The sequence below is a fragment of the Chlorocebus sabaeus genome, chromosome 18 (genome assembly GCF_047675955.1).
Source record: "Chlorocebus sabaeus isolate Y175 chromosome 18, mChlSab1.0.hap1, whole genome shotgun sequence".
Lineage (NCBI taxonomy): Eukaryota > Metazoa > Chordata > Mammalia > Primates > Cercopithecidae > Chlorocebus > Chlorocebus sabaeus.
Genome location: NC_132921.1, coordinates 17,878,937 through 17,900,486, shown reverse-complemented (window position 1 = coordinate 17,900,486; position 21,550 = coordinate 17,878,937). Strand labels below are relative to the sequence as shown.

Sequence of the window (21,550 nt, the reverse complement as noted above, 5' to 3'; positions counted from 1 at the left end):
ACAGGTGCAATCATAGAACACTGCAGCCTCGAACTCCTGGGTTCAGGTGATCCTCCTGCCGCAGCCTCCTGAATAGCTGGAACTACAGGCACACACCGCCATCCCCAGCTAGTTCTTTAATTTTTAACACAAGTAGCCTGAGGATTTTCCAAACCAAACCACGTTAGAATCATGTTTATTTCTGGACAGTCTCCAAAGACTGGTGGGTTTTATGGTCTCTCCAAAAATTTCAAATGTATGAATGTGAGAACATGACAGCCTGGTCAGTCTAAATCCCTAAGAATCTTTCTGACAAATGGAACCACAACTCTAGGGAGACTGTGAATTCAATCCAAGGCTAGATTTCTTCCAGAAACTATGCCATATACCACAGTGCTGGGCATGGATTCCCAGGTTACCAGTAGAAATACTTGTCACAGTGACAACACCAAGAATTTCTATTTCAAATCTGTCAGGGTATTTTTGTAGACCTTACAAAAACTTGCATTTTTAATTTTAATATGCAATTAATTTTTTCCTTAAGTTGTGTATCAGCAGATAACTTACTGGTGTTTTAGATCGGCTTTGTAAGTGTAATCTTTAAAGACAGTTTAATATTTAACACCTCTTTTAAAATAAATGCTGTATGTGATCTAACTCAACAAAAATTTATTTTTGAGGCACCTTATACCCATGGCAATTTAAATAATCAAACTACAAATTCAAGTACAATGATATCGGACATATGTTGGTGCCTCCCTGCATCCATATTTTTCTTTCCCCTCTCCAACAGCCCTGGGTTTCCTTGCAGGGGACCCATATGGTTCTGAAGAAGTTGATTCACTGCCTTGGCCCCAGTGACTGATCAAGAATGGGCATAGAACCTCAGCCATTTCAGCTGGAGTGAATCTCAGGGCTAGTCTGACAATGCTGAGACATGTTTTCTTTTCCCTGCTAGGTAGGAACAAAGTTTCAGGTGACCCAGGAGTTTCTGGCCTTTACTTTTGGTTACGGGAACATTGTTCACTCATTCATTCATTTACTCAACCAATATGGATGAACATCCACTGTGTGCCAGATGAGAAAACATAACATTGAATAAAACATGGTCACTTTAAGCTATTTATATTTTAATGCAGGAAACAGGGAGGTGTAATGGGAGAGGGGTCTCATAGGGAACAAATTCTTGATATGAATCAGACTGCCTGTTTCAGGATATCTGAAGTAGAAGTGGATGTATCTGGGCACCCTTTTTATAGTCAATATATTTTAGTATATCAGGCTGCCCTGAATCACCCAATTATCTGTGGTTTTGGTGAAATGTCTTGCAGCAACCCAGCTGCAAAAAGGAGGGTTGCAAAGCCTCCTCTGTCACTAGTGCCTTCATCCAAACCTTCACTTGGAATCAGCCTTCTGGTTACATAAAAATACTTGGACAATAATACCAACTATATTACAGTATGGCATGGTATATGAAAAATACCACCTTTCATTATTAAAGAGGCAAATAAAACAATATACTGAATGTGCATTAAACATCATCTAGGTACATCAGTGTAATGTGGGAAGTTAAAAATATATATATCATCTGGGGACAAGAGACAATAATCCTTTGTGTCCTGGTTTTTTTACAGGATATATTTCTTTATAAAAGATTTGGATACAAACCACATACTCACCATTATCACAATAATGTTATCTGGCCCACATGATTTGATTACGCAGGGAATATACAAAATATCAGAGAATCTAGAGTAGGTATTCTCAACAGGTAGGCTGCGTAAGGAATCCCTTTCTAGGGAGTCTTATTAGAATCATCAGGGTAGTTTTCCCAACTCACATGTCACAGTGGGACTTCCATCTGGGCCCCTCCCTCAAAAGCACTAGCGTTTTTTTCACTCTTACTGAATGTGTTCTCTCACATTATGAGAGGCATAGAAAAAGCATTGAGGCCTCCTTGTGAGCTGCAGTGTGCAGAGAGGGAGATAAACAACAAATTGTCCAGCTGATGGATAACCAGAATCATTAAATCATGGTATATGTCACTTATGTGTACGAGCTTTGATCGCTATATTGTTTAATGTTGGCCAAAGCTATAAACACACAAATAATCATTATTGATTACAAATTTGAATTCTGGTGTAAAATTTATGCATCAACTCTTGTGGAGAGTTCATATCAAATGGCTTCTTATTGCCAAGGAAAATGCCCCTTTGACTGGGTCACATATAAAACTCAATTTGTCAGCCTGGGCAACACGGTGAGACTGTCTCTACAAAAGAAATACAAACAATTAGCCAGGTGTGGTGTTGCGTGCCTGTGGTCCCAGCTACTTGGGAGGCTGAGGCAGGAGGATCTGCTTGAGCCTGGGAGGCAGAGGTTGCAGTGAGCTGAGACAGCGCCGCTGCGCTCCAGCCTGCGTGACACAGCAAGACTGTGTCAATCGATCAATAAAACAAAAATCAACTCGGAGGTAAACCATTTATTTGCTCACTAGACATCCATATCTAGACAGGTGGCTCACTATGAACCTGTGAATATCTAGCAAGATTAATATTACTAGTTGCCTAAGTATTTCACCCTAAGCTTTAGAAAAGTGGGAGCAGATATGAGTAGAAGATTCCAGGGTAGTTGAGGGTGACAGAAAAAAGGGGCAATGACTGTGAATAAAAGTCCTCATAATAAAGTTTTCTTGGTTGTAAATTACATCTAAAGACTATAAAGAACTAGCAAATTACAGTTAAGAGTGACTTTTACATATTCTGCCAACCTCAAATGTCTTGAAAACAGTTCTCCCTCTCTCCCTTTCATCCCTGAAACTGATTCAGGCTTCAATTCACCCTTTTACTGAACTGTGAATGAGCCTCTTAGGACATCAACTCGTGAGGTGAAGCGAGTTCAGCATAGGCTCTCCCAACAGATGTTCTAGCACCACGGCAAAGAGTTACAATGCGATTCTTATCTTTCTGCATACTCCTACTAAATAGCTGTGGTAGGACTTCTAAATTTAAAGCCTTAAGATTTTTTTAACCCACCTTTTAATTAACCCTCAAAAGATCCAGCTGGGTTTTAAAAATTTGGACTATGTTGCTTAAAAAAAAAAAAAAAAGCAACAGTGCGAGGTATAAACATCTTGGAAGCCTACATCTGAAAAACGTAACAAAACTTTAAAGCCTATCAAGTTGGTAGCTTATTAAATTCCTCCATTCACATGAAATTCACAGCAGCACAAGGATTCAAAATGGGTTAGGCACCAAAATGTCATTTAGCAAATCAACGATTCCCAAAAGTTAGAGGTTGAGGGGCGGGGAAGGGAGAAGCTTTTCCTAAACTGTCCAGGAAATAATTTTCACAGAGTCTTATAGACCAGGAGCGTGCCCAGCAGCGCTCACCCTCGGCCGGGTCCCGCTGCGCACCTCTGGGCCGCGCGTCCCCACCTGCGCACGGTGCCTCCAGTCTGGGCGTGGGCGCGGCCCGGGATCGCGGCGCCCTGGTCTCAAACCAGCGCCGCCACCCGCGTCCGGACCCAGTCCCCTGTGCGCCACACAGTCACTCCCGCCGCTCCGGGCAAAGTTTCACAAGGTGGGAGACAGCCCACTGCCAGCTTTCAGGAAGTGCACTGGGCGGTGAGGATTCGAACGAGCTCGTCCCGGGGCTGGCGTGCTCACTTCAGAGAAACCCCTGCTCCCGGGACGCGTTCACTCCGGCCGCACAGGCAGCCCGGGCACCGCAAGCGGAGGCGGGGCGGCAGCTGGCAAGCAGAGGGGAGTCCAAAGCCGGGCCAGGGCCCTCGGGAAAGGTGAGAGCGGCCGCGTCCCTCCGCTTACGTGGGCCTCGCACGCTCCTCACCGCGCCCGGGCTCCCCTCGCGCCGCCCCACGGCCCCAGCCCACGTCCTCCTCCCGCCGAGCACCAGCCTTTAGGATCGCGCGGAAGCCGCCGAGAGGGAGGCGGCCGGCCAGCAGTTGGGCGTGGCTTCTCGGAGAGAGGCAGCCCCCCAGGGGGCGGGGAGAGCGACGTCACCGTCGGTTCGCGGTGCTGATTGGCGGAGGTGCGGTGCGCGGAGCCCGCAAGCTTCTCCGCCCGGACCGGCCGCTCCACCTCCTCACCCAGCCGCTCCGTCCTCACCGGCTCGCGAGGTAACCGCTCAGACACCGCCGCCCCGGCTCAGCGCGGACGGCGGAAAGAGGGAGGCGGAAGGACGACAGCTCGCTCGCTTGCTCCCATCCGCACCCAGGCTCCCAGAACCGGCGCGGAGCCCAGGGGGAGGGGCCACCGCGGGCACGCCCCGCCCCCGGCCCGGGAAGACGACGCCAGCGACCCCGCCGGCCGGCCGCCGCCCCCCTCGCCGGCCGAGACCCGCCCCCGGCCCCGGCCCTCCCCCGGCGGCATGGAGGGGCCCCGCTCCTGACGGCCGCGCCGCCGCCTCGGCCCGTGCCCCACCTCGCGGCCCCTCCCGCCCGCCCCCGCTCGCATGTCTGCGCCGCCCTAGCCGAGGATGCTGAGGATGAAGCTGCCGCTGAAGCCAACGCACCCCGCGGAGCCGCCGCCCGAGGCGGAGGAGCCCGAGGCGGACGCGCGGCCGGGCGCAAAGGCGCCTCCGCGCCGCCGCCGCGACTGCCGCCCCCCGCCACCGCCGCCGCCCGCGGGCCCGCCGCGGGGCCCTCTGCCGCCGCCGCCGCCGCCGCCGCCGCCGCCGCCCCGGGGGCTCGGGCCGCCTGTTGCTGGTGGAGCGGCGGCGGGGGCGGATATGCCGGGCGGCGGCGGGGGGCCCTCAGCGGCGTTGCGCGAGCAGGAGCGGGTATACGAGTGGTTCGGGCTGGTGCTGGGCTCGGCGCAGCGCTTGGAGTTCATGTGCGGACTGCTAGACCTGTGCAACCCGCTGGAGCTGCGCTTCCTCGGCTCGTGCCTGGAAGACTTGGCGCGCAAGGACTACCACTACCTGCGCGACTCGGAGGCCAAGGCCAACGGCCTCTCGGACCCGGGGCCGCTGGCCGACTTCCGAGAGCCCGCGGTGCGCTCGCGCCTCATCGTCTACCTGGCGCTGCTGGGCTCGGAGAACCGGGAGGCCGCTGGCCGCTTGCACCGCCTGCTACCCCAGGTGGACTCGGTGCTCAAAAGCCTGCGCGCGGCGCGGGGCGAGGGCTCGCGGGGCGGCGCGGAGGACGAGCGCGGGGAGGACGGCGACGGCGAGCAGGACGCCGAGAAGGACGGCTCGGGCCCGGAAGGCGGCATTGCGGAGCCCCGGGCCGGTGGCGGGCTCGGCTCCAGGGCCCAGGAGGAACTGCTGCTGCTCTTCACCATGGCCTCGCTGCACCCGGCTTTCTCCTTTCACCAGCGGGTCACCCTGAGGGAACATTTGGAGAGGCTCCGCGCCGCACTCCGCGGGGGCCCCGAGGACGCGGAGGTGGAGGTGGCACCGTGCAAGTTTGCCGGCCCCAGGGCCCAGGTAAGGCGCACGGAGCTTCCCTGGACTCGCGGTGCGACCGCTGCCCCGCCGGCCTCCCCGGCCTCGCTCTCGGACGCCCCTTGCCCGAGGCCCAGCCCGGCGCAGGTGGCTCGGAATCCCCACCCGGCAGCTCCCAGCGCCAGAGGGCTGGGCTTCGTTTCGCTGGGCCGCTCCGTTCCACTCCCCCACCCCACCCCACACCCTGGCAGACACAGCCACCCGCCATCACAGAATGCTCTAGAAGTCTCTTCCGTGCCACGGTGTTGCCACGGAAGACGTGGAGCTCCCCGCCCGGGGCCCCAGTCGGAGGAAGAGTGTCGGGACGTTTTTGGCTCTGAGCATCTCAGCGCTCGGTGCGGGAGCTGCGGGGCGCTGGAGGAACCTGTGCGAGAGCCAGCCGCAGTGAGCCCCGGGCAGCGCCGTCCTTCCCCGCCTGCCTGGCCGGGGCTCCGCCTCCCGTTTCGGGGCTCTGCCGGGCCCTCGGCGGGGTGTCCTGAAGGTGCGCTCCCGGCGAGCTGCCCTTGTCTTTGGCACAGAGGGACTTTTTTTGCTCAGTGTGTGTCTGAGTTAAAAGGGGTCGTACGGGTCCTTGTGGCTCCTGCTCTGAGGGCTTGTGTTCCCAGCAGACATCTGACGTAGAGACCTGCGAATGGATCTGAGATGAGTAGTAAGGCAGGTTGTCCGGGTGGAGAAACCTCTCCTAGCGCGGCCTGGGATGCTCTTTCCCTCCGACAGAAGCGCTTTCTCACGGGCTTGATTCCTGCCTGCAGATTGGGGTTCCGGGATATTTGTTGGGCGTTTACGATAGGCGTTTAATGTTGCCCAAAAGAACTACTTAAACACCGAAATGTAGTAGACCAGAATCCAAATGAGCCACTTGTCGGAAACATTAAAGATGAAATTTTATTATAGCCATGAAAGCAATTTAATGATAATTAGGGTCCAGTGAAGTCTTTGAGGAGGACCTTTCCGTGGGAAGCGGGGGGAGGAGTAGGTTTCAGTAAGTGGGAGACTGTAAAGTGAGATTGTGGGGTTACAGGCTTTTGAGAGGTGTTGATTTGGATGCCATGTTTTTCAGCTTAGGTGATCTCTAGGAGATAATGGAAAAGGGGATTTTCTCCTCTCTTTGCTTGAACGTTAATTGAGTATATATATCTGCTGTCATTTAGTACCTAGAACTAAAATCGGGCATGGTATTTTACTAGTGGCTTTGTGGACTTAGTACCCGTGGAATCAATGGATTTGGGGCTGGAAGGAATTAGAGATAATCTAGCATGAACCCCTCTTTTTTAAAACGAGACTTGTGTGAGGTAACTGACTCATGTTTTGGGACGTATTTTATCAAACTCGGATGTAATGCTAGTGCCCAGCGTTATCTCGGTGAGTTTGAAATGTTGTCATCTTCCAGTGCCTGTTTACTACTAGCATGCAGTGCGTGTTCTGATGGTAAAAACCTCTTCCATCTTTCAGCCTACTCGTTAATTTCCCAAAAGTCCTATATGCCGCACAGCCATTAAACTTAGAGACCAAAACATGAATTCAGGAATAATGCTCATTTCAAATGTTACTGTAATAACATGCAATATTGTAAAGATGGCCTTAAATTGCAGGCCTAAAGAAAATGTCCCACAGTGGAACCTCTTCTATCATGCCATTCATACTATTCCAACAAGGGTACCTGATTTCTGATGTAACTGCTGGAAGTCTCTTTTTATTTCCCTTTTCTTTCTTTAAATTTTGCTTTTAATGAGCGTGATGGAGGGCAAGTAGAGGAAGGGGAGGGATGTGTGCAGACCAGGGTAATGTGATTTTATGTTGACCGCAGTGTGTGACCTTTTTTCTGTAACCAGTGAGTGCTGGGAGGGATGGGCAAAGTGAGGTTGGGCATTCTGCCATTAACCTCAGCACATCACTGCTTCTTAGGACGTGTCTTGTGCTGTGGTCATCAACTGAAGTGGGGGAATAAATCTTAGGGGCCGCGTACTACAGGTGACACTGGGCTATTTCTAGACGCTTGGTGGTGTGGTGAACTTCTCCAGCAGTTGCTTAGGGTTACCGTAACACATCATTCGCATCTCATTAAGTTGTTAAGACCCCGCATTTTCTGCTGCTTAGAGTGACCTCCGAGTCCCAGCTGTGGCTTGTTCTGGCCTTGAGGACCATTTATCTGATGATGTTGCTCCCAGGCTGTCACTCCGGAGGCCGCTGATGCGCGGGTGGGCTGAGTTAAGCCCTCATTCGCGGCAATCCTGCCCAGCTGTTCTCGGCCTCCCGCCGCCGGGAGGGCGGACGCACTTCTCCGTCGGCAGGGAGGGAGGAGCCCGAAGCTCGCGCGCCCCTCGCGTGGAGGGGCCGCGGCCCGCCGGAGGGGCCAGGAGGTCACGCGACGCCCGGGGCCAGCGCACGGCGGTGTGGGGCCGGGGCCGCGGGACTCCTCCCCGCCCCCGCCCTGCAAGATGGCGGCCGCGCGCCGCCCACGTGACCGGCGCATCGGCCCCGCCCCCAGCGCCCTCTTGGCCTCTTCCCGCGGAGGCCAAGTCTTGGGCTAGCGCCGGAGACTTCCAGCGGGACTCGAGAACCACGTGGATGCTGCGCTCGGCAGTGCTGGGCCGTGGCGATAACCCTGGTAAAGGGAAATTTGTGTGGCAGCGTTTTTTCCCCCCCGGAAGTAACCTTTTAGACACAAGTATGCTACTTTAATTGGGAGTCATTCTTGTTCTTAACTACTAAGTGAAGATCTTTGGTGTGCCCAACGACGTATTTTCAGCCTTACTATTGGTTAACATACAGTTAGTGTCCTTTTAATTCTCTTTTTTATTAAAGTAATAGTTTACTGGCCCAGCATAGTGCCCCTGGCTCACAAGACTTACTTGTATCCAGTACTGAATCAGCTTGTCTATTAAAAAATTTTAAAACTAATGACATTTACAGATAGAACATGTCTTTAATGCCGATTTTATATTACATGCTTTGAAGTTGACTGGACCCAGCAACTGTTAGTGACATGGCACGGTTACAGTGTTAATAGTTGAGGTATCAGGTCCACAGGTTGCCGGTAGAATATACTTTTTAGGTTACATTGGAAATACAGGAAAACTCAACAAGGATGTTTTTACTTTTAAGAGTAACATTTCCAGAGTTTTTCTTTGTTATTTGGATTACTTTATAGTAAATATTACATTGGATTACAACTTAAATGTAAGCATTCTTTTTAGGAGGCTTGTACATAAATCTCACGTTCTTAACACAACTGTGGTGGACTGCCAGTAACTTGTACAAAATTCAGCAAATAGTCCAGGGAGCAGTAGTGAAGTCACACTCATTAATAGTGTCCTAGGAACTCTCTATGATTGCTACAATCCTGTGTTACGGAGTTACAGACACATAGAGTATAGCTGAAAACGCTTGGTTTTTAAAATGGGTGTTTTCCTGTTATTAGGAAGCGAAGCTATAAATTGTGTGTTAGCAACAAAAAAATGCATACGTATTTTAAAAGGTACTAGTTTTGTTGCTGTTTCATTGAAAAGACAGGAAGCAAGACAGGCAAGCAATGTTTGCATACTTAAAGACATTCTTTAACTGTTCAGGAAAATGGGTATTCTTATTTTGGAGGTTTAGTCCCCAACTAGCGACACAAAGGTATAAGAAGCATAAAACGTGTAGACGATCATAGTAGTGGTTATTGATTAATACAGTATGGCGATTCTCTGGAGATTGTGTCATCAAGATCTTCAGAGCTTAATTACTTGGCTAATAGTACTAATGTTTGAATGAAAAATAAAAATGTAAACTTTTGATACTAAGGCACAAAATCATCCTGTATTTTCGTGTTACTTGAACTCACAAAACATACTTGAGTTCATCATTTGAATCCACAAAAATTAAGTAGCCATGGGTCCTTCGCTTACTAAAAAGTAGTGCATTTAGTTAAGAAGAAAACCTTGCGGCCGGGCGCGGTGGTTGACTCCTGTAATTCCAGCACTTTGGGAGGCCGAGGCGGGCGGATCACAAGTTCAGGAGTTTGAGACCAGCCTGGACAATATGGTGAAACCCTGTCTCTACTAAGAAAAATACAAAAAATATTAGCCGGGCATGGTGGCACGTGCCTGTAGTCTCAGCTACTTGGGAGGCTGAGGCAGGAGAATCGCTTGAACCCGGGAGGCGGAGGTTGCAGTGAGCCGAGATGGCGCCACTGCCCTCCAGCCTGGGCGACAGAGTGAGACTTTGTGTCAAAAAAAAAAAAAAAAGACAAAGAAAACCTTGCAAAATTGTTACTTTTTCATTGCGTAGTTTAGTTAGCCAAATTGTACTTGATAGAGCAAGTGCTTTGATTAACTTTGCAATATAGGAAACATATTGGAAGAAAACTCTTAAAAGAATTTTAACGTAATCGATGCTACTTTGAGACAACTTGAATGTGGATGTGGCCGCCAGAATCCTAGTGAGACAGTAACTGAAAATGAGAGGGAAAAGGTTGATTGTCAAAATTTCAGTTATTATAGGAGGCACTAAAAAAGATGATTTTTTGGCCAGGCACAGTGGCTCACACCTGTAATTTAGCACTTTGGAAGGCCGAGGTGGGTGGATCGCCTGAGGTCAGGAGTTCAAGACCATCCTGACCAACAATGTGAAACCCTATCTCTACTAAAAATATAAAAATTAGCTGGGCGTGGTGGCAGGCGCCTGTAGTGCCAGCTATGTGGGAGGCTGAGACAGGAGAACTGCTGGAACCTGGGAAGCGGAGGTTGTAGTGAGCCGAGATCACGCCACTGCACTCCAGCCTGGGTGACAGAGTGAGACTCAGGCTCAAAAAAAAAAAAAAAAAGATGCTCTTTTAAAATGGCCAGATCTAATGCTCATTGGTAATATTAATAAATACCTTTATTTAACTCACTGGCCCCTGCTGCTGGGTTATTTGATATTTTAAAGTGAATAGTGTTGTTGGGGCCGTGGGTGCTGCCTGAGGCTTCCCTCCCGCCACTCTGGGAGTGTTAGGATTCAGTGAAGACGTCCTTACTTGTAGAGTAGTGTCTGGTTCATGGTCTTCAATAAATGTTAGCAGTTGCAGGTGAAAGCTCAGCCTTGTGTAGATGGTGGTGGTAGAGAAATGGGCATAGCATCTCACATACTGAGAGTGGGGGCCAGAAACAGCTGTGTCTTTCATGGGAAATTTTAGGTTGGTTTGGCTACAGCAAAGAATAAAAGCAGTTCAGTTATAAAAGTCATTTGGAAGAGGCTTTTTAGAATATATTAGAGTTAAATAGTGATTATTTGAGTAGGAAATAATTATTAAAATCCTGAGTTCCTTCCCCAGTTACATTTTTCTATGCAGTCATTTTCCAGGTAAGGAGAACTCAGAAAAAGTCTCATGTATATCATGGTGGGAGGCGGGAGCGGGTGCTGGATGTGGAGAGGAAGTACATTCTTTTTCTCAAGTTGACTAAAATATGTTTGTGTGATTTATTTATACATACCCATGGTGTCTACATCCGGGGATTCAACCAACTATGGATCAAAAATATTAGGGAAAAAATGGCATGTGTACTGAACACGTACAGACTTTTTTCGTGTAATCCAAAACAATATCAGTATAACAGCTATTTACACAGCATTTATGTTGTATTAGATATAAGTAATCTGGAGCTATTTAGAGTTACAGGAGGATGTACATAGGTTATATGCAAATACTAGGCCATTTTATATCCAGACTGGAGCACTTTTGGATTTTAGTATTGGGAGGTTCTGGTACTAATTCCTCATGGGTATTGGGGGATAACTGTACATGTACTGTACATACGTGTTGCCTTAATTTTTTGTGTGTGGCGAGGGGGTCAGGAAGAGTGTCGCAGAGGCTATTAGAAGACCTTGAAGAATGATAGCCATGTTTAGTAGAGCCTTAGGCTTGGAGGCTTATGTTTCAACTCTGCCACTAGCTCTGTAATAGTTGTCAGCCAGGCCACTTAAATCCCGAGTCTTCCCTATAAAATGGGGATAATTTACAGTGTTATCTGTAAAGTGGGGATCATAACTTTCGAGGTTGTGGTGATTGTATTCGTAAAATAATTCGCATACTGTCTTGAACATGCATCCTTTCTTGAGGTTAGTGCTCACTGCATATTTTCCACTAACACAACCTGCAGTGTTTTCAGGAATATGTTTTTTTTTTTTTTTTTTAACCTAATAAAAATCCTTATAGTGGAGTATTTTGTATATTTTGTTACCATCCCTGTGAATAGATTGATGTTAGTGAAGGACGGGCAATTGAAAAGGTGGTATTTGAGACACATTTATTTGGAGCAGTTATTTTATTTTTGTTAGTACTCGTAAAGATGTAGTGTTCTACAGATAAACCCGAAGGAAGGAATTCCTTGAATCACGGAACATTAAAATAGATATTTTCCTCGTATTGGATTTGGGGATGGGGATGGAGAAAATGCATGTTTTAGATTTAGATGATTATTCTCGTGCAGCTGTAATCTACTTAAATCCTTATCCTGTTTTCATATTTAGCTAGAAAACTATTCTATAACTTAAAACTGTTTTGCAGTTTTGTTAAGTTACATGATTCTTTGTTCAGAGCACAGACTAGAATCCATGGAATAATTAAGAACTTTTTTTTTTTTTTACCTTTTTTATAAAAGCTGTTAAATTGGCTAATTTTTAACTTATTTAATATTTTTCTCTTGAGAAATGTTAAGCTAATTTTTTTTTTTTTTTTAAAGGGAAGCAAAAAGGCCTGTACTACTTTCAAGGCAGACTGAACTTATTTTATTGACTGTTTCTCGTTATGGAGGACTGTGTGTAACAGTACTTCTTTTACTTACAAAGAATTGTTTGTCACAAAAGCCTCATTCATCCACTGACATTTTGGGGTTCCTTTCTCTGTAAACAGTCGATCTAGAAGGGAAGGGCCTAATTGGGTGTTTATGTTACAGGTGTAGCCTGGCTGGGCCAGGGGCAGTTGGCTTCCTTCTGTTCTTCCTATGCTCTCAGGAACATTTGACCTTTAGTTCCTTTCTAAATGCCTTAGCTCATTAGAAGTGTTTTGTGCTCATTCAAGAAGTCATTTATTTGAGGTCAGATTTATATTTTGAAAAGTTCATTTTGGCAAATTATTTAGTCTTCCCAGATTCCAGATTGTCCAGTACAAAGTAGGGATATCATTCTTAATCTGTTTCATAATAATTGTTGTGAGGATGAATGTGTTAATGTAAATGAAAATGCTTGGTAAACAGGAGTGAGATATATGTATTATTCATAGAGTGATTAGCACAATTTGGTTGCAGTGGATGAGTAGAAAAATAGACATTAGGCGAGGTGTGGTGGCTCACGCCTGTAATCTCAACACTTTGGGAGGCCGAGGCAGAGGGATCGCTTGAGCCCAAGAGTTTGAAGCCAACCTTGTCAACTTAGACCCCCATCTCTACAAAAAGTAAAAAAAAAAAAACAAAAAAAAAAAAAAAAAAAAAAAAATTAGCTGGGTGTGGTGTCATGTACCTGTAGTCCCAACTACTCAAGAGGCTCCGACTACTCAGGAGGCTGAGGTGGGAGGATCACTTGAGCCTGGGAGGTCAAGGCTGCAGTGAGCTGTGGTGGTTCCACTGCACTCTAGCCTGAGCAACAGAGTGAGACGCTGTCTCAAAAAGGAGAGAAGAAAGTGGAAAGGAAAGACATTTGAAGAGATAGTAGGTTGGGTTATAGAGGGCCTTGAAGGTCATGTTAAAAGAATAGGTTGTCAGTAGGTTGCAGTGGGAGCCAGTTGAAGGGGGGGTGTGTGTGCGCGCGTGCACATGCGTGCCTTTATGGTGTGTATCTCATTGAATGTCAGCTGTCACTCTAACGTGAATCTGTATGAAAAGAACACGATTGATTTTTTAAAAATCTTCCAGACTCACTCAGTTCTCTCAATGGTACCATTATGTTTCTAGTCATTCTGACTTGTTTGATGACCTTAATCGTCTTCTCCCATCACATCCTGAATGGACACTTTCCTCATCCTTGCCTGACACCATTCTCTGTTGGGACTTTATGCCGAGACCTTTTTTTTTTTTTTAATACTTTAAGTTCTAGGATACATGTGCATGATGTGCAGGTTTGTTACATATGTATACATGTGCCACGTTGGTGTGCTGCACCCATTAACTTGTCATTTACATTAGGTGTATCTCCTAATGCTATCCCTCCCCTGTCTCCCCACTCCATGACAGGCCCCAGTGTGTGATGTTCCCTTTCCTGTGTCCAAGTGTTCTCATTGTTCAGTTACCACCTGTGAGTGAGAACATATGCCGAAACTTTTATAGTAGCCTCCTGATTCCCCTGCTTTTTAGCCTTCCCACCTCAATCTTTTGGATACTACTGCCAGATACACTTTTCTAAGGCAACACTTAATCATACTATGTTTTCTTTCAGTGACTGATGGACCCTGACCTCTAAAAAGTCTTTAGACTCAAAGTCTCCTCTTCCCACTCTTTTTTCATATATCCCCCCTTTCATTCCAAGCTGGGCTCATGCCATTGTCTCTTGTATGGTGTTTTCTGGAATTGTCCCTATGGCAGTCTTAAAAGATTATTTGCTGCCACTGAATTTTAGATGCACACATATCATTGTAATTTTGGTACTTCTGTGATTCTTTGTCTTTTTAACATTTAAGATTGACCTCTCAGGCCAGGTGTGATGGCTCATACCTGTAATCCCAGCACCGTGGGAGGCTGAGGCGGGTGGATCGCTTGAGCCCAGGAGTTCAAGACCAGCCTAGGCAACGTGGCAAAACCCAGTCTCTACAGAAAAAAACAAAAATTAGCCGGGTGTGGTGGTGCATGTCTGTAGTCCAGCTACTCAGGAAGCTGAGACAGGAGGATCACTTGAGCCCAGGAGGATTGCTTGAGCCCTGGAGGCAGAGGCTGCAGTGAGCTGAGATCATGCCACTGCACTCCAGCCTGGGTACTAGAGTGAGACCCTGTCTTAAAAATCAGTAAATCAATAAAATAAAGTTGACCTTTCATACTAGAATTTTAAGTTCCCCAAAGGCTCAGGCCTTGTGTCTCTTTTTTTTTTTTGTCAGCGTTGTGTATGTCATAATTGCTCAGTCATAATTTCCTGTGTTTGGACTTGGAAAATACATAGCTTTGCAAAATACTAGGCTGGGTGTGGTGGCTCATGCCTGTAATCCCAGCACTTTGGGAGGCCGAGGCGGGTAGATCACTTGAGGTCAGGAGTTTGAGACCAGCCTGGCAAATATAGTGAAACCCATCTCTACTAAAAATACAAAAATTAGCCGGGCATGTAGTGGGCACCTGTAATCTCAGTTACTCCTGAGACTGAGGCAGCAGAATCGCTTGAATCCGGGAGGCAGACGTTGCAGTGAGCCGAGATTGCGCCACTGCACTCCAGCCAGGGTGACAGAGCGAGACAAAGAAAAATACCAATATGATACACTGCTTTAAGGTTAAGTATATCGAGGCTGGGCACAGTGGCTGAAGCCTATAAACCCCGCACTTTGGGAGGGCAAGGCGGGTGGATCACCTGAGGTCAGGAGTTCGAGACCAGCCTGACCAACGTGGTGAAACCCTGTCTCTGATTTTTAAAAATACAAAAATTAGCCGGGCATGGTGGCGCATGCCTATAATTCCAGTTACTCCAGAGGCTAAGGCAGGAGTATCGCTTGAACCCGGGAGGCAGAGGTTGCAGTGAGCCGAGATGGTGCTATTGCACTCCAGCCTGGGCAACAAGAGCAAAACTCTGCCTCAAAAAAAAAGACTAAGTACATCAGGTAGTGATTTTATCTTATTTTGAATTGTACTTACCAGTATTTACTTTATAAAAAATATTTGCAGTTATACAGGATAGGCACAATTATTTTGGAAATAAGAGGAATTGTTTCTCTATATAAAAAGCATGGAACAAGTGTAGATTTGAATTGAATCTTCAATGGGTGGTTGCTGACTGGCTCTGCTTATTTAATATGCCTTCCAAATCAGTCTATTTGCAGCCTGGGCAACATAGCAAGACCCCATCTCTTAAAAAAAAAAATTAGCCTGGTATGGTGGTACATGCCTATAGTCCCAGCTACTCAAGAGACTGAGGTGGGAAGATTGCTTGAGCAGAGAAGTCAAGGCTGAAGTGAGCCATGATTGCATTACTGTACAATCCAGCCTGGGAGACAGAGGGAAATCCTGTCTTTAAAAAAAAAAATCAGATTATTTCCACTCCCTGTGTTAATTGAGCTTTTGTGTGTGGGGTGCATAAATTGGGGCAGATCTAGCAGTGACATTTTGGTAGGATGGAAAAGTCATGTATTAACCTATTTTCTTATTGCCTGCATAGTTGATGGTAGGTAGCCTGCAGTGTTTGATCTCCAGTTTATGATCTACGTGAGGGGTGGTGTGAGTCAGATGTACAATTGGGGTAGTGCCTTGCTTATGATTGGAAAGAGAATAACTAAACTTTGGTCACTGAAGTGAACACTCTATAACATAAATGTTGGGGAATTTTTATGTTTCTTGTTAGAAGTGTCTCAATTGGGAAGTTTCCCGTAGTACAGTTGATTTTTGTCTTGGGTATCAAATGATTGAAATTCACTGGTGGTCCTAAATGGGAGATGGCGTGGTCACGTGTGAACCAAATACTGTAATGTTTGAGAGTATTTGCTTGAGAAAGAGGTCATCCCTCATACAAAGAGGTTGTGGCATTGAGTGTTGAGTAGTTTTATTAGTTTGGGGAAATTGCCCTTTCCGTAATAACTAGTGGCATGAAACACAAGTCCTAATGCAGTGGTTGGCAACACTATAGTAAATCACTTACGGCCGTAGATTCTTCTTATGCTCCATAAGCTTACGTTTGTGCTTGGTTCTAAGAATGTTTTTGCACTGGGGGTGAAGCAGTGGCTCTGCTGCAGGTGCTAGAAGGCATGGAAGTTCCTTCCAGCTTCTGAGCCCAGGCTCACATCCTTCCTGAGGACCCCTTGGCCTCCCTCCCTCATCTCTCGTGGGGCAAGGCTGTGACAGCGAAGGCAGAGTCAGATGTGGGCTGGGGAGGAGATGTGCACTTCTCTAGATTCTTGTGCACTCATGCATGCATTCTTTTCACCTCACCCCAAAACACCCTGGTGTGGGGATTTAAAGATGTGGCGGCTGCTGGCCCAGGGATATAGCAATTTCTGGATCATCTTCCTAGTTCTAGGGTTAAAAGATGTTTTCCTTCTGTAGTGAGAGCATGTCGGCAAAGGAAGTACAGATGCTGGTGCTGAAGGAGGAGACCTATGAATCTGGCTATTTAAAGAACAGAATTACCCCCAAACTGAAAACAATGACCATCTTATTACCGTCTCTCATAGTTCTGTGGGTGAGGGATTTAGATAACTATAGTGAAGAGTTTGTCTCTGTTCTAGGGTGTCTGGAATGCAGCTGGGGCCCAGATGGCATCTCTAGACCCCTCTCCTCTCTCCATGTTGTCCATCAAGTGCAACTACCAGAAGTGCATGTCTTGTGGTGACTCAGTACTCCAAACCCAAGTGTCCAGGAGGCCCAGGCTGAGGCTTCCCAAGACCTAACTTTAGAAGAGCATCACCACCAGCACATTCTAAAGCCAGCCTAGATCCACTGAGTGGGGAGTTTGTTCCACTTTTCAGCAGGAGGAGTATTCAATAATTTTTAACTACCTTTAATCTGCCATGGAAGCTTAATAGAATGTTATTAGATACTACTGTTAATTTTCTAAGTCTCATTTGTCAGTTGGGAAAACTTCAGAAGAAGTTAGTGAATTTGGTTTTAAAAAATAAACTCTTACTGCTCTGTTATTATATTCGGAATATCTTGGATTTTTAAATTTATAGTCTATGTCAAGGGACTAGAAGAACCGTGTAGAATACTGTTAGGTGAACTAAAACTCCATCTGTGGTTTGACCTTGGTTAACAGCAACAAAAGGCAAATATGACCTTTGTTCTAGTGGCATGTTTTCAGAGAAGAGTTTTTTAGGATGTCCAGCTACTTGGCTGTTTCACAAGGTCCTCACAGTTAAGAAATCTGAAGTATGTAATTGTGATGGGTCTACGTGGGATCTGTGGCAAAACCATCTAGACCGCCTGAACTACATGCCATGTAGGTTTGTGCTATCAGTAGCTCTTCAGGCAAGCAATAGGACAGAAGCAGCTTTGCCTCAGGCAAGTGAAGAAAGGAGAATGCACTGGTACTGAAGTTCTTTGTATGCTTGTGTGTATTTTCGCAGGCTTAGAATCTTTAAACCCTGCTTTCTTGATTCAAGCAGAGAAAAAGTCTCCACTCTTCTCTTGGCCCTGACGCTTTCTTCCAACTAGTCTTCGTAAAATGCTGATTCTGGCATTTCATCTGTTCTGCATTTTCATGGGAATCTGAACTTAACAGATGAAGTGGGTTCTATTCCTCTTTATACGATTCCATTAAAGCAGGAGTTCTCAGATTTTATGCTACCCTTCCCCCTAAGGAAAGTAAAGAGGGAGTGCAGGGCAGACAGCGTCGCCGAGCAGCCACCCACCACTGGGGCTGCCGAACGGCCTAATTCTCATCTCCAGCTCTTGCAGCGTTACATGAGTGAGTTTAGTAATAGCTTCTAAACTTAGTCTACGTGATTTTATAGCATTGATATGTGCTGAGACTTGGAGGAGAAAAGAAACATTTAATTAGTAGATATTTTGTGGGATGATGAACTTAGGACTTTGGATAGAAACTCAAACTTCATTTTTCTCCCTAGGTTATTAAACAGGAGGCTACTTCTTGGTTGTTACATTGGGTTCGTAAAGTTAACTTCAGACTTCAAAAATGAGATTTTGATTGTGAAGCAAACTACTTTCATACAGTTGCTTCAATTTAATGTTTGTGGAGGCAGTGTGATCATTTCTGTTTTTAGTTTTTATCGTGATGAAAAATACATAGCATAAAATTCTCATTTTATCTCCTTTTGAGTGTACAGTTCAGCAGCATTAAGTACATTCCCATTGTCGTGAGTCATCACCGTCTCCAAACATTCTATTATCCCAAACAGAAATTCTGTACTCATTCAAAAAATAACACCCTATTCCCTCCACTACCTGGTAACTACCATTCTACTTGGTTTGCTTTAGAGACAGGGTCTTGCCCTATTGCCCAGGCTAAAGTGCAGTGTCGCGATCATGGGTCACTGTAGCCTCGAACTCCTGGGCCCAAGCAATCCTCCCATCTCAGCCTCCCAAGTAACTGAGAGTACAGAAGACTACAGGCATATACCATCACTTCTGGCTAATTAAAAAATATATATATTTTGTAAAGATAGGATCTTGCAATGTTGCCCAGTCTGGTCTTCAACTACTTGCCTTATGTGATCCTCCCACCTTAGCCTCCCAAAGTGCTGGGATTACAGGTGTGAGCTACCACACCTAGCCACTATTCTACTTTCTTTATGAACTTAACTATTCTAGGTATCTCATATAAGTAGACTCATACTGTATTTGTTCTTTTGTGTCTGACTTATTTCACCTAGCATACTCTCTTCAGGATTCATCCAAATTCTGTTATGTATCAGAACTGCATTCCTTTAAGGCTGAATCATAGGTCATTGTATGTGTACACCATATTTTGTTTATCTGTTCATCCACTGATGGATTTGGAGTTATTTCCACCTTCTTGCTGTTGTGAATAACTGCTGTGAACACTAGTGTACAGATTATGTTTGCATTTCTGCTTTCGGTTCCTTTGGGTATATCTTAGAAGTGGAATTGCTGGATCATAAAATAATTCTGTGTTTAATATTTTGAGGAACTGACTGTCTTCAGCAGTAGCTATATTATTTTCGTTTCCACCTTCAATGTGTAAGGGTTCCATTTTCTTCACATTCTTGCCAACACTGTCTTTTTAAATAATAGTCAACCATCCTGGCTAACAGTGAAACGCCATCTCTACTAAAGAATACAAAAAATTAGCCGGGCGTAGTGGCGAGCGCCTATAGTCCCAGCTACTCGGGAGGCTGAGGCAGGAGAATGGCATGAACCCAGGAGGCAGAGGTTGCAGTGAGCCAAGATTGTGCCACTGCACTCCAGCCTGGGTGACAGGGCAAGACTCCGTCTCAAAAAAAAAAAGTCATCCTAATGGGTATAAAGTGGTATCTTATTGTGCATCTAACTAATGAAAAGATTTTTTTGCATATTTTGCATTAGCTTACATTTGAAAGTATTGCTTTAAATTTGTGAACTACATATGAACAATGTAGATAAATATTTCGCTTTAAGAAATGGTTGACCAGCCAAGTACAGTGACTCACACCGGTAATCCCAGCACTTTGGGATGCTGAGTTCAGAGGATCACTTGAAGCTGGGAATTTGAGGCTGCAGTGAGCTATGATCATGCCACTGTACTTCAGCCTGAGCAATGGAGAGAGACCCTGTCTCAAACAAAAAAAAAAAAAAAAAAATGGTTAACCTATTCACCGAAGCTTCTTCCAGTTAACACAACTGTTTGAGAAGATTATATAGCACTTTATTTTCTTTGTTTTTTTGAAGTATTTACAGCAATGTTAAAATTTTTGAGAAGCAGAATCTCTCGTAGGTAAATGTGGTTTTACACTTTGTAATAAAATAGATGGGGTGGGTTAGGATATGCGTGGTTTTGTTATTGAAAGAATTCATATCTGCATTTTAAAAAATGAGTCACATTGAAAATTGGTAAAGGCCATCAGGCTAAGTGTTTCAGAAGTTGGATGTTGATTTAAGAGGTCTATGCTCTCCTTATTAAATGGTTCTAGGTAGACAGTCTTTGTTTCCTTGGGTTTCTAAATAGAGAGAAGAAGGCAGAAGTTTAGCTCCCAAAAGTATATAATGTGCTCTATTCTCATAAACACAGCAATTCATACTTACTGTTGGGTCAGGTTGCGTGATTACACAGCAGAACAAAATAGTTTTAAATTGCTATTTATGGGGAACCTAGGGTCTTCTGTTTGCCTAATTTTTTTACAGAAAAAAATATTAATGTATATTTACTACAGATTTGTAAAATCATAATTGATTCTTAAAACTGAAGTGATTTTGTTATGAGTAGTGTTTTGGGATTCTGCACATACATAACGGGAGGGAATAAGGTGCCAGTTGTAATAAAAAACTGTCATAAGGCTATTTATTTATTTTTACTTAATCAATATGATGTTGTAACAGTTTGTACCTGACAGTGCTTGATTTCTGGCGAGCTGTGTGTAAGTTTGACATCCACTTTATTACTCCAAGCAGCAGATCTAAGAGTCAAGGTTACTCCAGTTCACTGGTGACTGGCTGAGCAAACTCAGTTAGGTTTAGAGCACCCAGTTGCTGTTAGATGACTGAACCTTAATGGTAAACTCCCTGTCCATACATATTTTTGTTTAGAAATCCTTGGCATATATTGATGATACCTTTCTTAAGACTTTTTCTTAACAAAGCATCTTTTTAGACTGTTATTAAACCCAAACAATGAATAAAAATGGTGTGGTGAGCCGGGCGCGGTGGCTCAAGCCTGTAATCCCAGCACTTTGGGAGGCCGAGACGGGCGGATCACGAGGTCAGGAGATCGAGACCATCCTGGCTAACCCGGTGAAACCCCATCTCTGCTAAAAAATAGAAAAAACTAGCTGGGTGAGGTGGCGGGTGCCTGTAGTCCCAGCTACTCGGGAGGCTGAGGCAGGAGAGTAGCGTGAACCCGGGAGGCGGAGCTTGCAGTGAGCTGAGATCCGGCCACTGCACTCCATCCTGGGCAACAGAGCAAGATTCCGTCTCACAAAAAAAAAAAAAAAATGCCCCCAGGTCATGACCAAATCATCATCTTCCAATTTTTACATGATTGTGGTGTACATACAACACCAAACTTAAAAAACGTACCTCCCTTCAGAAGATAAACAGCACTTCCCATCAACCTCATAAATGCACAGAAAAATAAAACCTCGTAGGCCTTAACAAAAAGAAATAAGAGAATGTCCCTCAGAGCGAGACTCTGTCTCAAAAAAAAAAAAATGGTGTGGTGATTCTTGTAAAAAGTACACATGCCATTCCCTATGGGGGATTAGTGTAAAGGACATCATTTGTTGTTATGTGTTCCTTTGATTCTAGTTCAGAATTGACATCATTGGCAACTCGGTGTAGTGTTAAGCAATTTT

General features: G+C 45.6%; 1 protein-coding gene across 2 annotated transcripts in view; it reads left to right on the top strand.

The window, feature by feature from the left end:
* Positions 1-3,659: 3,659 nt before the first annotated feature.
* Positions 3,660-21,550, top strand: part of ZCCHC2 (zinc finger CCHC-type containing 2) — a 59,217-nt gene continuing 41,326 nt past the window's right edge. Inside the window, exon 1 of one of the 2 annotated variants that reach the window (XM_073006250.1) lies at positions 3,660-5,427. In XM_073006250.1, the coding sequence (XP_072862351.1) occupies positions 4,477-5,427 (951 nt within the window). In that variant the 5' untranslated portion in view covers positions 3,660-4,476. The remainder of the gene's footprint in view (positions 5,428-21,550) is intronic. The other variant, XM_073006251.1, reaches the window with a different exon arrangement.